General features: G+C 42.4%; 1 protein-coding gene across 1 annotated transcript; it reads left to right on the top strand.

Annotated features, from left to right (window-relative positions):
* Nucleotides 1–5,470: 5,470 nt before the first annotated feature.
* On the top strand, nucleotides 5,471–15,480 carry LOC108798263 (zinc finger protein with KRAB and SCAN domains 7-like). The gene is made up of 5 exons (XM_018569996.1): nucleotides 5,471–5,544; nucleotides 5,914–5,995; nucleotides 7,397–7,520; nucleotides 9,812–9,925; nucleotides 14,609–15,480. Exons 1-5 carry the CDS (start codon nucleotides 5,471–5,473, stop codon nucleotides 15,436–15,438), a joined length of 1,224 nt encoding a protein of 407 aa, XP_018425498.1. The 3' UTR covers nucleotides 15,439–15,480.
* Nucleotides 15,481–15,769: the final 289 nt, after the last annotated feature.

Below are 15,769 nucleotides of genomic sequence, written 5' to 3'. Positions count from 1 at the left end.
TGACAGATGGTTTAAGAAGGTTTACCTTTCTAAAGTAACTCAATGGACAATTGATTTCTTGAACAGGTACCAAATCAAATTACTATGTGATACACAAGCCACATAATCTAAGCAAAAACTTCCTTTACCCTCTGTGACTAAGCCAAATCCTCCTTTACACGCTCCCCCCTCCCAGACACTGCGGCCTACAGAGGGAGGGTTTCAGCAAAAGAGACAGAAAGCAGTGGGTAGGACTAGGTGTGGTCAGCTGCTTATTTATAGGCTACAAGCTTGTGAATCAGCAGTGACAATGCAGATAGCCCTGCAATCTGCAACATTTTATCATCCCACACTAACCATTACTAATATCAAACAAATATTCCAAAAACTTTCTACTGGCATATGGCCAACTTAGGTCTAAATCAAAAAAACGCCTTCAGGCCCATGTCAGACAGGTGATTCGGTTACCTGCGACATTTGCCAACAGACAATAAACTTCCATTATCACTAAATAAAATCACCCTGTTGCTGAGCAAAATACTGCTGCAAGTGACAGAGCTGTGAGGGTGTGATGTATTCTTGGTCTGGTCAGAGGGAACATTGAATTTGTCTCCAGCAATAGAACTGACACAGGTTTTGTATCATAATTGTCAACTGTCTATCCTGGAGAAGTTATTGTTTTTTAGAAGTGAAGTTACACATGTCCATATTATGCCATTCTCATTAACCAGCAATATACACCAGCTCAACAGATGAGGGACCCTGGAAATTACTGTTAGTATCTGCAACAGCCAGGGCAGTTTTTTCTCCTCTTGGCATGCAAAAAACAAACAAGAAGAATTTTTTATTTATGAATTAAGATCATTCAAGTAATAACTGTCTAAATAAATTTTTTCGAAAACCAATTGCAATTCATACATTTTTACAATTGGCATACTAATTTTTAATACTTTATTATAAAATGTATTTCATATTTTATTATATTTATTTTATTTTTTTTCTCATGCAGCAGTCACAATTGACTGGTTTGTACAAGTAAGCAAGTAAGATGGATTCAAGAAAACAAGAAACAATCTGAAGTAGATTGCAAGAGCTTGTTCTGTATTTTGCCAGCCAAGCTGCAGGGCACTGTGGGAAAGGTAGTTTTGTTGCTCCTGCAGTGCCATACAGTGGAGGAAAGATGAAACTACAACTCCCAGATGCTTCTTCCTGCTCTCTTCCCCCATGCCCTGACTCTGAGATCAGCTAGCTAGTGGCACAGATTCCCTGCACTTCCCAGCCTGGCTGCATAGCCCTCTTCTTGGCTGCAGAGCTCAGGATTCCTGTATCTGTTGCTGGGCTGCACACAATAATAGATCAGGTAGGGGAAGGGATCTACAGGCTGGTGATTGCATAGTGTGGATGATGGTGTGTGATGCATGTTACAATCAGAGCTGTTGCTGCATCAGATGCATTATACTCCATATGGAGGGAACAATAGGCGGCTGTTGGGTTTTACAGGTCGTGGGTTGGCATCTGTGTACAGCTGCAGGTGGGGCGAGGGCTGGCACTAAGGTGGGTCTTGCTAGAGCATAGATCAGACATTGATAAAAGATATAGACGGTGTTGTATTATGCTGGAACGCAGGGAAGGGGTGGGGAGATCTAAACCTTCTGTACACAGGATAGGTGAGAGATAAACACATGCAAGACTACACAAAGTAGCTGTAGGTAAAATAGCAATATAAAGCAAAACATATTAGATAAACAGTGTAAAAAGATATCATGTATAAATATAAACACAGTTGGTAAACAGTGTATTCATAGACAGTGAGATCGGTGGGGAGTGAGGACTGACAAGGTGATAGATTTCAGGCAGAATAGATGGGGTGAAAATTATTTTGGTGATAATTAAGAACAGGCCATTTCCTCCCCAGGTTCTTCCACTTGTTTTTATTCCATGTAGCTAGAAACAGTTCTGCACGCTTTTAATTACAAAGAGGAAGAACAAACAGGGGGGGACACGACAACAAAAACATAAAGAGAGATTTACAATGCAAGAGTTAAGTGCTACTTGTGGTCTAGGGTGTAAAACAAAAAGAATATACTCATCCTATTCTTGGTCCCCCAGGCTCCGGCGGTCATCACATCTATTGACACTGTGGGGCCGAGGATCAGGTGGGTATATCGCCTTTTTTTTAAGACCAAAACCAGCACTTAATCCCTTGCAGTGCAGGGGTAGCCCCACGGCAAGGGTTAATTTCGTACATGCCCGGAGTTCTTTAAATATATTCCTACAAATCTGCAAAGGATATAAATCCACTTTGTGTGTATCAAATGCATGTTCTTTACTTGTAAAAAGTAGCAATGGGATGATCACTGTGCTGCACATACAGTAGCCTGAGGAAAGCTATGGGAGGCACCCAGCAGGCTCCACCCACTTCAGGCTGCCTGCAGAAAAATAGAGGAGGGGATGGATACAAGACCAGTCAACCTGCACATGAAGAGAGAGCAGCAGTGACCGGTCTTTATTACAGGCAAAATTTGACACTGGATTACTGCACAGTTCTGGAAAAAATACACATAGCACATCGAGATGCAAGTAAGATTACACATGGCTCATGTACTTAGACAATATTTAATTACCTGGCAGTTCAGCCTTAATGAGCTTAGGTTTAACATATTTGCTTATCCATATTTTGTCTATTGTTCGCTTAATTTATCCGTCTCTCCATCCATTCAGGGCAGGTTTAAGACACTGGTGTGACCCTGGCATGACCGGGCCCCGCAAAAAAAACATGCTAATTTGTAGTATCTAAGATTGAATGGGCGATTTGCTGGCTTTGTGGAACTAGTAGCTTCAGGATCCACCTAGGTCTATGACTTTATCTCATAAGCTAACCATACACTAACTGATTGTAAGAAATTTAGGGCTAGCCATACATGTTTAGATACCCCCATCTGCTCTAGAGAACATAGATGGTGGAATCTTCCATAACAGTTATTGTATTCGGGCATCCGGCACCCACAGCTGCTTGAATACCTGAACATAGACTGCATCTATTCAGTTAAAATGTTCCACTAAGCTCCTGTGATTCTTCATTAGAAGTTTGTCAAGCCAGGTGGTGCCGACAGGGCCACTCACTGCTCGAATTTTCGGCCCATTTAACAGGTAGCAGCCCAAATTCAAGCTGTGCATGGCCAGCTTAAGGGCCAGTGAGATTGGATGAAGAAAGAATGGTTACATTGTATAGAGCGTGTTAGGCAACCTCGGCTCTCCAGCTGTGCTCAAACTACAAATTCCATCATGCTTCTGCCTCTGGGAGTCATGCCTGTTGCTTGCAATGCCTTATGGGATTTGTAGTTTCAGTACAGCTGGAGAGCCGAGGTTGCCTACCCCTGGTATAGAGCAATGATAGGCAACCTCTGGCTCTCCAGCTGTGGTAAAACTACAAATCCCACTATGCCTCTAGGAGTCATTCCTGTAGCTGTCAGAGTCTTGCAATGCCTCATGGGATTTGTGGTTGCACCACAGCTGGAGGGTGGGAGTTTGCCAACCCCTGGTGTAGAGGTTGTGCAAACAGATTGCAGTGTGTATGGTGGGAAGTGAGGGAAAGTTTGCCCAATGGGGTCACAGACAGAGATTAAAGAAGTTCAAGAATGTCACAAGCACACCATTGATCAAGTGACATTAGTCCATTTTAATGACAAAACAATGTCATCCAATACTAGCATTTTCGGGGCCTCGCAGGGTCCCCTTCATTAGGATTCTGAGCCTGATGACCCTGCGCGGCCCAGAAAGCGCTAGCATTGGATGACATTGTTTTGTCATTAAAATTGACTAATTTCACTTGATCAATGGTGTGCTGGTGACATTCTTAAACTTTATGCATACTTTACAGTGACCGAGGATCGGGTGAATATTTCTTCTTTAATTGAGCCCCTAGAGAAAAACGAACAGTTAACCCTTGCAGTTTGAGCATAGCTTCGGCCGATCCTTCGGCTAGCTTCAGCCCCAGGACCCCTTCGGTTCAGTAGAACCGAAGGGCTGCTGTAAGGGCTATTCACTATAGCCCGTACAGCTCCCGAATTCGGCCGAGCGGCTCAGTCGAGCCGAACGCATATGCATCGGCTCATCTGAGCTGCGCTGAAAGCCGAAGCTGGCAGAGCGGCCGGCCATTGGCCGGCCAACAGCCTGCTTCTGACAGCTGGGCGGAGCCAGCCGTGATCTTACGGCTGGCTCCGGCCACTTGCAGAGAGATCAGCGTCCATGGTTACCTGCTAACCAGGGACACTGATCTCCAAACAACAAACTCTCCCTGGCGCTCCGGGAGTCTCCCGCTCCCGGCCGCCAAGGAGAGATACACTGCTTTTTCTTTTTTTTTCTTTATTCTGACACAGAGCTGTCTCAGAATAGAAAAAAAAATGTTTTGGCCATAGGAATGCATTGCTAGATTCCTATTGGCTATTTCAATTTGCAATAGCCATTGCACCCGCCCTCTGCTGCAGTTCTCCATCAGGTTAATCACTATTGATTGACAGCAGCAGAGGGCGGGTACTATAGCTAGTTTGCTATTGGCTATTGCGCCGGGGAGATTTTTTTTCTTTTTTTTTGACGGCAGCAGATAAGGCGTTCGGCTCACTTCGCTTTAGGTCGGTCATTCACTCGGCTGCCTACGGCAGCTTAGTGAATAGACCCCATGTCTAAATGTCTATCTTCAATAAAGCCTTTGGCTAAGTCTCACCTATCTTCTTTAAAAAAAAAAAAAAAATCCTCAATTGCCTTTTCAGTCTTATTATGCTGAGCACACCATGAAGTTCTTCTCCCAATTTTATCCATATACTACTTTTATTGGATAATTTGTCGGCAGAGCATTCACTTTGAAATTATGAAATTACTAGAGCCAATACTATTGTCCAATGATCATGCACAATTAAAACTTGGAAGGAGTCTAGTGGATGTCCTCGGGACCCAACTACAACGTTCATGCTCCTGCAGTAAACCAGGCCTGGCTGCTAGCCCAGTCCCCTCAGCCTCTTCTCCAATGTGCTCTGGTGTTCTAAGCCTCACTAACGTTATCACCTCTAAAGGTGCCCATACACTGTACGATTATTCGTACGAGAATCGCGGGAAATCCCACGATCGTACGATAATCGCAACGTGTATGGAAGGCGTGCAAACGTTTCTACTGTACGGTCGCATGTCTTCCGTCGAACAAGCAGGCTGGAAAACCCACCGAGAATCGGACGGTTAGTGGCCTGCTTGTTCGACAACTGCCGAACGGGCCGATGTGCGCACGCGCACACTGCCCATTCAGCATTGCAGTCATCGGAAGCCCGCCCCTCAGGGGGGCGGGCTTGCGATGATCGCAAGTACGATCTGCCTGTCCAAGATGGGCAGATCGTACGTTTTTTAAATTACTTTACAACCCTCGCAAGACAAAAGTCTTGCGCGGGTTGTAAAGTGTATGGCCACCTTAATGCTGGTCCATTCACCTGCAATAGACATGAGAATGCCGGAGGAAAGACTACAGCTGGAGCCTGGGGATAGGGAGGTGAGTATTGACTGCCACAGACTAAGGATCAGGTGAGTATATTTCTTGTATTCCGACCCCTAAACCAAAATGAGCACTTAACCCTCGCAGCGCCGGGGTAGCCCCACTACAAAGGCTAATTTTGTTAATTCCTCAAGTTCTCCTCCAAACATAACAATGGACATTTACACTTTATGGAGGATTTATGTAGCTTTGCTTGATAAACCTTCTCTGTTGTGTTTCCTATTCGGGGGCACTACAAAGATCATGTACAAACGAACCCCCAGATTTTTTATAAGTTCTTGGATAGAGCTTCTTGCCACTTTTGTAAACCAATTTTATCTAACGAATGACTTCTGGGAGGACTGCTTTTCACCATGCTAATTATTACGTATTCATTCTGCAAATGCTTCTTTTTAAAGGCAGCATCTCATGATGGAAGAACGTAAGACAGATATAGGTGAAATCTTGGATGCCAAGCAAAAGTTCCTTGAAGATATGGAGGTAATGGTTCCATAACACAATGTAAATGTAATATATCAGATATTGTGCACCTGAAAATACCATGCCCCATATAGAGTGTAAATACCATGTGAAACCAAATGCAGTCATATTTTTATAGCAAAAAAGTCCACAACCTAATTAAAAGCAGCATATTGTTATATAATGAGGAGCTGGCTTGTTGAGGCCATGCCCAGAAATATGGCTTATAAACATGCATTGCTTGCATTCCAATCCCATAACAATGGTCTACTTCATATATGAATACCTTTGTTCATACCCTTATGACTTATCTATAAAATCGTTCTAAGAAAGAGGACCAAGTAAAATCACTAAATACAGCTAAATGAAGTATTCCTAAAGCTTCTCTAAATTCATCCGGGCAGCTCCACCTTGTACTAGAAGAGTATAATTACTTACCTCTTCAGAAGGCTGAAAATCCAATTTTTAGCTCTTCGGTGGTGTTATTAAAATATCAATATGCCTTAATGGGTGGATGTCAGTCTGGAGGACTGGGTGACCTAGGCATGCTGCATTTTGCATTCAGTAACACACACGTGTAATGCTTAACCTCCATGAAAGAGGCAGGTCCAGGGTCATTAAGGCCGGGGAGGAAAGTGCTAGACAAAGCTGGGCATCCTCCAGCCAGGATATGAGATTGACTCTATCTGAATTGCTGCAGTTTTTTGAGAAAGTCAGAGTATGCAATTAACAATTTTAGTACAAGAGATGAGCCTGTACAAGACTGAAAGAAGGTCAACGTTCATGAATAATAATTAAAAATAGCTCTTTAAAAAAGGTCACAGAAGTGTTTTATACCAGTTTTGGACTATTTTACATAAGGGATTGATTTGCCTATAGCAAACAGACAGGCATGACATGACATACATGACATGTTAAAGATGAACTCCAGGTAAATTTTTATCAACCCTTGCAGTGGGGGTACCGCCACACTGCAAAGGTTAAGCGCTTGTTTTGGTCTAGGGCTGAAAATAAAAAAGTTATACTCACCTGATCCTTGGAGCCATCCGACTCTTAGACCAGTCCCTGGAGCCTCTCTCCCCCTCCACTGCAGTGGTGTAAGGTCCCATCATTCATCATATTCTATGCACATTGTATAGGACATGAAGACGCTGAGAGACATTCCATTGTAGGAGCGGAGGAGGCGGCAGGCTGCAGGGACCGTTTTCACAGCCGGAGGATTGGGCAGGTATAACTTTGTTATTTTCAGCCCTAGACCAAAACAAGCAGTTAACCCTTGCACTGCAGGGTTAGCCCCACTGAAAGGGCGAATAAAAATATGTACCTTGAGTTCTTCTTTAAGTATCAGTCAATGTAACACATTACAGTTTTATTTCAGTATTATGGCACTGTAGATGTTATCCATCTTTATTCTTTCTTTAGGAGCCAACAAAGTCAGATGGAGAAACTGTGTGTTTTTCAGTAGAAGAACTGGATTCTTTAGAAGATCGGGAAAAGCAACGTAATAAAAATACAACAAAAATTCACCAACGCCCAAACTTAGTGGGTGAGGGATAATCAGTGTTACTTTTTTCCCAATACCCCACATAGCCACTTCAATGGAAATTCCAATGGTAGAATTAATAGATTTAGGGGGTTATTCACTAAGCTGCCGAAGGCAGCCGCATGAATAACCAAACCGAAGTGAGCCAAAGCCTCTTCGGCTATTCATTGCAGCCCTGTACAGCTATATTTAGCCATGCATCAGCTGCATTTGGCACACTTTCCCTCCCTTCAGCAGGTGTGGCCGAACCGAAGGGAAGAACCCGTTCGCCTCAGCCGATTCAACATCTGGATCGGCTGAAGTAAACGTTCGGCAGATCCTTCTCTGCTGTTCACCACTATTATCAAAGGGGCCGAACAGCAGGGAGTGGATAGCTGAATTCTCAGCTCAGCATTCGGCTACTCTAGCACTGCAAGGGTTAACTGATTGTCTTCGTGTTGGGGCTGAATATACTCACCTGATCCTTGATCCCACCTGGCTGCTAGATGGGTCCCCTCAGCCTCTTCTCCCCTGTGGTCTAAGCCCCACTGACGTCATCAAGTCTAATGCTGGTCCATTCACCTGCATTAGACATGAGGATGCCGAGGGAAAATCCCAGGTGCCGCCCCCCTTGTGAATGAGTAAGGGGTAGTAGTTACTCCTACTCATTCACCAAAAAGTACAGAAAAAAATTAATAAAAACACCACACCTTTAAAATGCTTTAATTAAACAAAAAACAAAAGACATTTTGATAAGTCCTGTATTAAAAAAACAAAAACCCCAAAGAGGCTCCAACGATGCAATGCAAAGGTCAGTCACATCGCCCAGTATAAATCAAGATGAACAATGCCCGCTGACTCAGCAAAATCAAAAAAGCCCCCCACCCGCTGACCCGACCGCTACCGCTGAACTCCCGCCACAAAATGACAGGTCACTTCCTCAAATGGCATGTAAACAAATGGGGGGAACGAGTCCTCTGACATCACAACTCGCCCCCCCCCCGTTTGTTTACATGCCATTAGAGAACAGTGACCTATGAAATTTTTTTTGGGCTACATCAGTTAGGGGTTTTTATTGCTATCTGTGTCTCCATTAGGGAGATACTGAATATATACAGTATATATCTATGTGTTCTGGTGTCCACTGTCACTTTAAGTTGGAGGAATACCCAGAATTTTGAGTTGTCACCTGAACAGGAATAGATGAGAGATCTTACAATGTAGAAAAATATTCTGGTGACAAGATGGTATTTTCTTCACTATGGAGAGTTTTCATCCCACTTCCTGACACTTTTACAGGACAGGAAATTAAGGTAAATTTCCTTAATGGAACACAGACAACATAAAAGGGCAGTGTTTTAACCCTTCTTTTTCTCCTATTTCAAATTTTAAAAAATGTGGCTTTAGATATATGTTAATCTGGCAACGCCTTTTACAGTCTAAATGAAATCTGCTTGGTTCAGTTTAAATATACACATAGAAATATCTAACATTTTATAATTGAGTGACTAAAGACATTTTAAACCTCTGGCACTCAGTCTGCAGCCCAGGGGGCTCTTATTGTGTGGCCTTCGGAGCCCCTGCAGTATGGGGTTGATTTAGTAAAAGCAAATAAGCTGTTCACTTTGCAAGGGAATTTGCACACGTTTCTCCTAGCTTAGTGAATGAGGTACAAATTCAGTATGCTAAGAATACCCAAATAGGAGCAAGGAAAATAAAAACAGCAATATATTTTTTTGCACATAAATGGATGATAGAAGTCAGAAGAGCTTCACCTCATTCACTTATCTAGTCCTCAACAACTCAACTCCTATATTATGTTCACTGTCTCTGGCTACCTCTTGTAGCATGTCTACAGTCTCTGACAGTTTCTGTAGTATTGCATTCACTGAGTATTATGTGAAGCCCTTTAATGATGTCAGGGGCCAGACTTTAGGCCCTGTCTGTCAAGCTAATTTAAAACTGTGTGGTCATCCTTATAACCCTTGTCGACGTGCTTTGGCATTGTTTTGATGCATCCATTTGAGATGCTTCTGGGATCATTCAGAATTAATTGACAGTTGCATTTGAGGTGTAGTTGACTTCCTTCTGACTTGCATTTGATCTACTTCAAGCAACATTTTGCATTAACTTAGACTTGTGTGGGAATGCAAAACCCGTTTGAAGCTAACAAAATCCAACACAGAATCTTGCAGTCTCCAGCCTCCAGTCTAAAGTTTGGGGAATATTGTGCAAAATATCAGTCGTATAACTTGTATCACATGTATAACTGTCTAAAAATGCTTACCTAAAATATATTATCTCTTATTAATCAGGTTACCTGTATGTGAAGCCTGAGACTGTATCCAAAATTCACAGTGGAGAGGAGCTGTGCGTGAGTAGTGATTTATACACTCACAGGAGGAAAAGACAGCCGTACTCCTCCCCAGGTATGAATATAATACAAGTTATGCAGATTTCCCATTGCGAATGTCACATGCAGTGGGGGGAATTTATCAAAACTGGAGCAGACACAATCTGGACCAGTTGCCCATGGCAACCAATCAGCATCTCTCTTCAGTTTGTTCAGGTAATATTTGAAAATGAGACAGAGAAGCTGACTGGTTGCAGTGCAAATCTGCTCCACATTTTGTATGGTCCAGTTTTGATAAATTCCCCTCATTGTCTTTTATTTGCCTGTGCCATTGTCAGTTTGTGTCAGTAGTAGTCTGTTTATGTCAATGTTTAAAGCTAAACTCTAGACACATACAAGACACAAATTTGTGCAGCTCTGTATTCATAGCCATCCCTATATTGTGGCAGTTGCCTCATTGGGTCACGTGGGTACGGTGAAGCGGCCCTCCTTTCCCCCTCAGTGCCCCAGGTTGCTAAGAGCGCTTAGCAACCTGCGACACTCTGGCCGACGTCCTATCCAGCTCTTGGCAACCAGTGACATCAATAAGCTGGGCAAGGTGCCCCCCCCACACACACACGGTAACGTGCACCACTAGCAACTGCCTCCATGACGTGCACCAGCAGCACCCCCCATGCCCATCAGCCTCAGTCATGTGGAACAGGAATGGAGTGTAAAAAGGAAGAAGATGTACAGAAAGCTAATCAGCTCATGTGCTGACAAAAAGAATGTTGATAGAGGAGCTCACCACTGTTCTGTTTCTCCTTTCGATGTACAATCACAGGCTGGCATGTGTCGAGGACAGACTGGGCTGGGAAGTGATTTCCATTTATTACATTACTATATGTATTGCAAAAAAAGTAATAATGGTGGAAAATAGAAGAATATAAGGAATCATTACAGCAAAGTTATAGGAAAGCGGCAAGGGCAGCTGTCCAGAGTGAAGGGAAGATTGGGGCATAATATGTAATTATTGGATTAATAATGGAAACAGGAAATAAATTAAAGTGACCTAAATGTACCATTATTGTAAAACAAATCTATTATGCTCACTGTAAACACTGTAAAAAATAATCAAACACTAATATTGGATGGAAAAACCTGGTCATTCAGTATATTCAGGAAGGCAACTGACCTCATTTTATGGGGACATAATGTTGCTGAACCTAGATCTGACCAACTGAAGCAACCCCAGATCATAACGCTTATCAAATGGAAAGCTTTTACATATTTGCTTAGCTAAATCCAGGTGGTGACTTTTTTTTTGGTCAGGCAGTATATTTTATAATTCATTTTAGAGGTCTATTATCTTACTTTCTATGGAAGCCTGTAAACCTGGCCCCAAATTATATGATTACATGATTTTACTATGTGATACTAATGTGAGCCAGGACTTACTAAGTCTGTGCTTACAAGCATTATCAGAAAAGGTAAAATAACTAGGACAGGTAGTACATGTAACAACACATTGGAATCAATACATTTCAAACTAGAGAAAAATGTGTTGTTCCAAGAAACTAGGAGGGTTATTCACAAAGCTAGCCGAAGGATCAGCCGTAGCTTTGGCTGATCATTCGGCTGGCTTCGTTTGCAGGAGCCCTATGGTTCGGTAGAACCGAAGGGCTGCTGTACGGGCTATTTACTTTCGCCATACAGCTCCCGAAGGCGGTCGAGCAACTCAGCCGAGCCGAAGGCATATGCTTCAGCTTGACTGAGCTGAAGTGACAGACGAAGCAGAGTGAACGGCCGGCCGAAGGCTTTCCAAATGACAGCTGGGCGGAGCCAGCCGTGATCCCACGTAATGACATATCAGCGTCCCATGGGGACGTTCTCATTAAACAGTGACAACTGGGCGTAGCCGGCCGTGACGTCACGTCCCGCTCTGCCCAGTTGTTATTCAGTGGCTGGGACCTTCTGGAAGACTCTAGCAGGTGCCGGCCAATAGGAAACAGTTGGGCGGAGCTGTAACTGTTAGCTTTGCCCAATAGTTTTTTGTTTTTTTTTGTTAATTTTTTTATATTTTTTCATTTTTAAGAATTCTTTATTTATTTATTTTTTAGATTTAACATTTATTTACATTTCCAAAATCTTTTCTTTTTACTTTTTGCATTGAGTTCCTATCCTGCTCTGTACCACGGAGGTACCGAGCAGAATAGCCGAGCCGAATGGCGCTCGGCAGCATTCGGCTATTCACTCCCTGCCGTTCGGTCCCTATGTGAATAGGGGCGAACGGCAGCGGCTCAGCTCTGCATGTTCAGCTGACCGAAGTGCAGCCAATGTATGGCTCATTTCAGCCAATGTACGGCTGAAATCAGCCGTACTGAGCCGTAGTGAATAGCCGACCGTTGTTCAGCTCACTTCACTACGGCTCGGTTATTCACTCGGCTGCCTCCGGCACCTTAGTGTATAACCCTGTAGATTTCTGTTGTTATTTTTCAGCATTTCTTTGACCGAAGCATCTGATACATGCAAAGGTTGTATGTATGGTTTATAATTGACTATATTTCCTTATTACATACTGTGTGTAGAATCTGGTTTCTGCCTGTAGTACTTGCACAGGGGTTGTGCCATAAGGCCCATGTACACTTTAGTGCTGTTTTCTAATGTGTTAACTAATGTGTAGCAATGGATGTTGCGTTTGTGCATTATTGCTTGTTGCATCCCGACAGTCCATTTATTTTGAATTGTCTACAAAACGCACCACAACGATGTTAACAGTAGACATGCTCCATTTCTTCTAACCCAACATACCAAAAGGCATGTTGTGTGAATTGAGGTGTTACTGTTTTAGTGCATTGTGATGCTTAACAAAAAAAAATAAAAAAATTAACGGCACCTCAACAACTGGAGTATGTACATTGCCATTGTGGTAAAACCTCAATACATAAGTGTGATTAGGATCTTGCTGTTCCTCACCGTTGCGTCTTACTAACAGGATGCTTGTTATTTGTCTGAACACGTACACAGTAGTTGTATCACACAAATATGCCTATGGCACAGCAGGTATGTAAAATGTGAATGTTGACCTAAAAATTACTAAACATTATACACTGTAAATAATTAAACAATTATTAGGGATGCAGTGAAATTTCAGCTGGTGAAACATTTTGACCAACAATGGTCTATGTAAAAAATGCCAATAGTACCCTAAAGCCGAAAATGCGGTGCATCTCTAGCGTCTCTCCTCCCTGCTGGACACCGGTATGTGTCCCCTCTGATGTTCGTTGCTCTCCCCTGCCTGTGTTGGCAGAGGCAGTGGGAATCCGAGGGGACACAGACTGGCGTCCAGAGAGGAGGAGAGAAGCTGTCAGGATGCCGAGTGGGGTGGTGTGGTGAGGTGAGAGCTGTCAGCTGTCACAGGAGGCAGAGCGGGAAAGTACGGAAGGAGAGCTCGGCCTACTGTGACAGGTGGAGGAGTCAGGATGGAGAACTGATCACTGAGTGCTTGTAAATAACTGAGGACATAGTATGCTTACTGTGTCCCCAGTTATGAATGAACAGGAAGTGCTCTGTGGACTCCACAATCTCTTTTTCTATTTTAAAAGGGAAATATCAGGGGTCTCTCTAGACCCCTGATATTTTCCCAAAGCCCCTAACAGTAAATTAAAAAAATAAAAATAAAATAATTCAAAACATTTTAAAGAGGTTGAACAAAAACGTAATGTTCCATTTCGGCCTGACAAAAATGTTGTTTTCGGTTTACAAAATAAAATTTCAGTGCATCCCTAAAAATTATGTATTACTAATACATTACATACATGAGATTGATGTGCTCAGTGAAAATACATTAAAGTTTCCTTTAATTTTGCTAGTATACAGCTAATACTTACTACCGCTGTACATAAAAAAATGGCAGCGTGGTAAATGTGTATTTCTGCAGTGCCTAAAGGACAGGTGGCCACTGCGCCCTTTGATGGCTGTGATCTGTGCCATCATCAGATGCCAAAGATCATAGACATAATAAACAGAGCCAATCCGAGCAGCTCTGTACCTTGCGATTGCTGTGATGAAGAATGAGGGCATCAGACAGCACCAGCAGATCATTCATGGCGATAGGCTGTCATTGTTAGTAGGATTGTTTTTTTTGCGCTTTCACACCCTCCTCTCACCTCCATGCTGTCTTTATGTGACTTCTATATATTACCTCTCTTTCACCTCCCTTACCTGCACATTAATCCCCCCATCTCCATCTTCTCACTGTATGTGACTTAATTCCGTCATCTCCTCATTCTATGTATGACCTGTAATGCACCACTACCAAGTTCCGTGTTTTAACCACCTCATAACTGGAATGTTTCTTCATTTGCAAAACAATGTGGCAAAATATTAGGTATCTACTTTTCAAAAAGGGGTTATTTTGGGGGGTTTCATGTTGTCCTAACATTTTATTTTTATTTTTGTTTATATGTTTTGTAAGAGAAACAGATTTTCTTTTTCAAAGTTTTTGGTCTTTTTACCTTTTATGTGGTGAAAAAGAAAAGGTGGTTATTAAATACCATCAAAAGAAAGCTCTATCTGTCTCAGAAATAACATAAAACTCATTTCATTTATGAAAAATGGCCTGGCAATGAACGGGTATTACAGGCTGGTACTGAAGTAGATAAAGGTGAAAAAAATTACATGCATCTCTAAATAAATAAGATATATTTATTTAAACTTGTATATATGACGTTATATACTGTATCATAGTATATATCACTGGATTTTTTTTCTGTATTAGATACCTCCTTAAATAAAGTTGTCCGATCTCCTTCAAGACAATGCAGAAAACAGAGGACACTTGCAAGTAGCTCACCTGCAGAAGATCCACCTTCCACAGACCAACATGATAAGAGTTCCAAGACTGTAGCCAGCAAAAGTGACCTACCCACCATAGCACACACCTGCAGTGAATGTGGTGATCGTTTTACTGAGCACTCCCTTTTTCTTAAACACCAAGCAATTCATGTTGAGGATAGAAATTTAGTAGTCAAATATGACAGTAACATGTCCTCAACGAAGCATCAAGGGGTCCAAACTAATGAGCACACTGGCAGCCGTCTCCGTCAGAGAAAACACGTGATCTACACTTCTAGTGCAGTTACAGAGAGAAAAGTTCAGACTGAGCCAAAATCTTTTATCTGTAAAGAGTGTGGCAAAAGCTTTACTCAAAATGCAAGCCTAATTGTACACAAGAGGACTCATACTGGTGAACGGCCCCATACCTGCAAAATCTGTCTCAAGAGTTTCATCAGTGGGTCCTACCTGGTCATGCATCATAGAGTTCATACTGGGGAGAGACCCTATGTCTGTAATGACTGCGGCAAACGTTTTATTAGCAGCTCAAACCTTATTATTCACCAGCGTGTCCACACCGGGGAAAAGCCGTACCTATGCACAGAATGTGGCAAGTGTTTTGGTCACAGCTCCCATCTAGTGAGGCACCAGAAGGTTCATACTGGTGAACGTCCTTTTACTTGTGCTGAATGTGGCAAGGCTTTCTCCAGAAGCTCACACTTGGTGAGGCATCAAACCATTCACATGAGAAGTCTGGCCAACTCAACTGTGTGAAATTATGGACACACTAATAAGATATGGAAGTAGACACTTTCAATGTTCAGCTCTTTTTATTGTTCGTAAATCTTTGTCTGCAGCTCTTTCATAAAACAAATCATAGTCATTGTATATTTATTGTTGTATTGCCTTATAAAATGATATAATGATTAAAGACCTCCACCTAAACAATTAAGTCATTTGAGTTCAAATAAAAGCAGGATATCATTTTGCATCTCTAACAGCATCTAAAAGGGTAAGTCCACATTTTTCTGCATTCCCCTAATTTGACCTTCTCCTTTCTGTTTCAACTTTGTTTTAAAAATCCAAGGGTGTAAACCATTTTCCT

Source organism: Nanorana parkeri, unplaced genomic scaffold, assembly GCF_000935625.1.
Source record: "Nanorana parkeri isolate BGI_ZX_2015 unplaced genomic scaffold, ASM93562v1 scaffold1440, whole genome shotgun sequence".
In the NCBI taxonomy this organism is placed as follows: Eukaryota; Metazoa; Chordata; class Amphibia; order Anura; family Dicroglossidae; genus Nanorana; species Nanorana parkeri.
The sequence above is the reverse complement of the archived record's forward strand: the minus strand, read 5'-3'. Positions and strand labels throughout refer to the sequence as shown.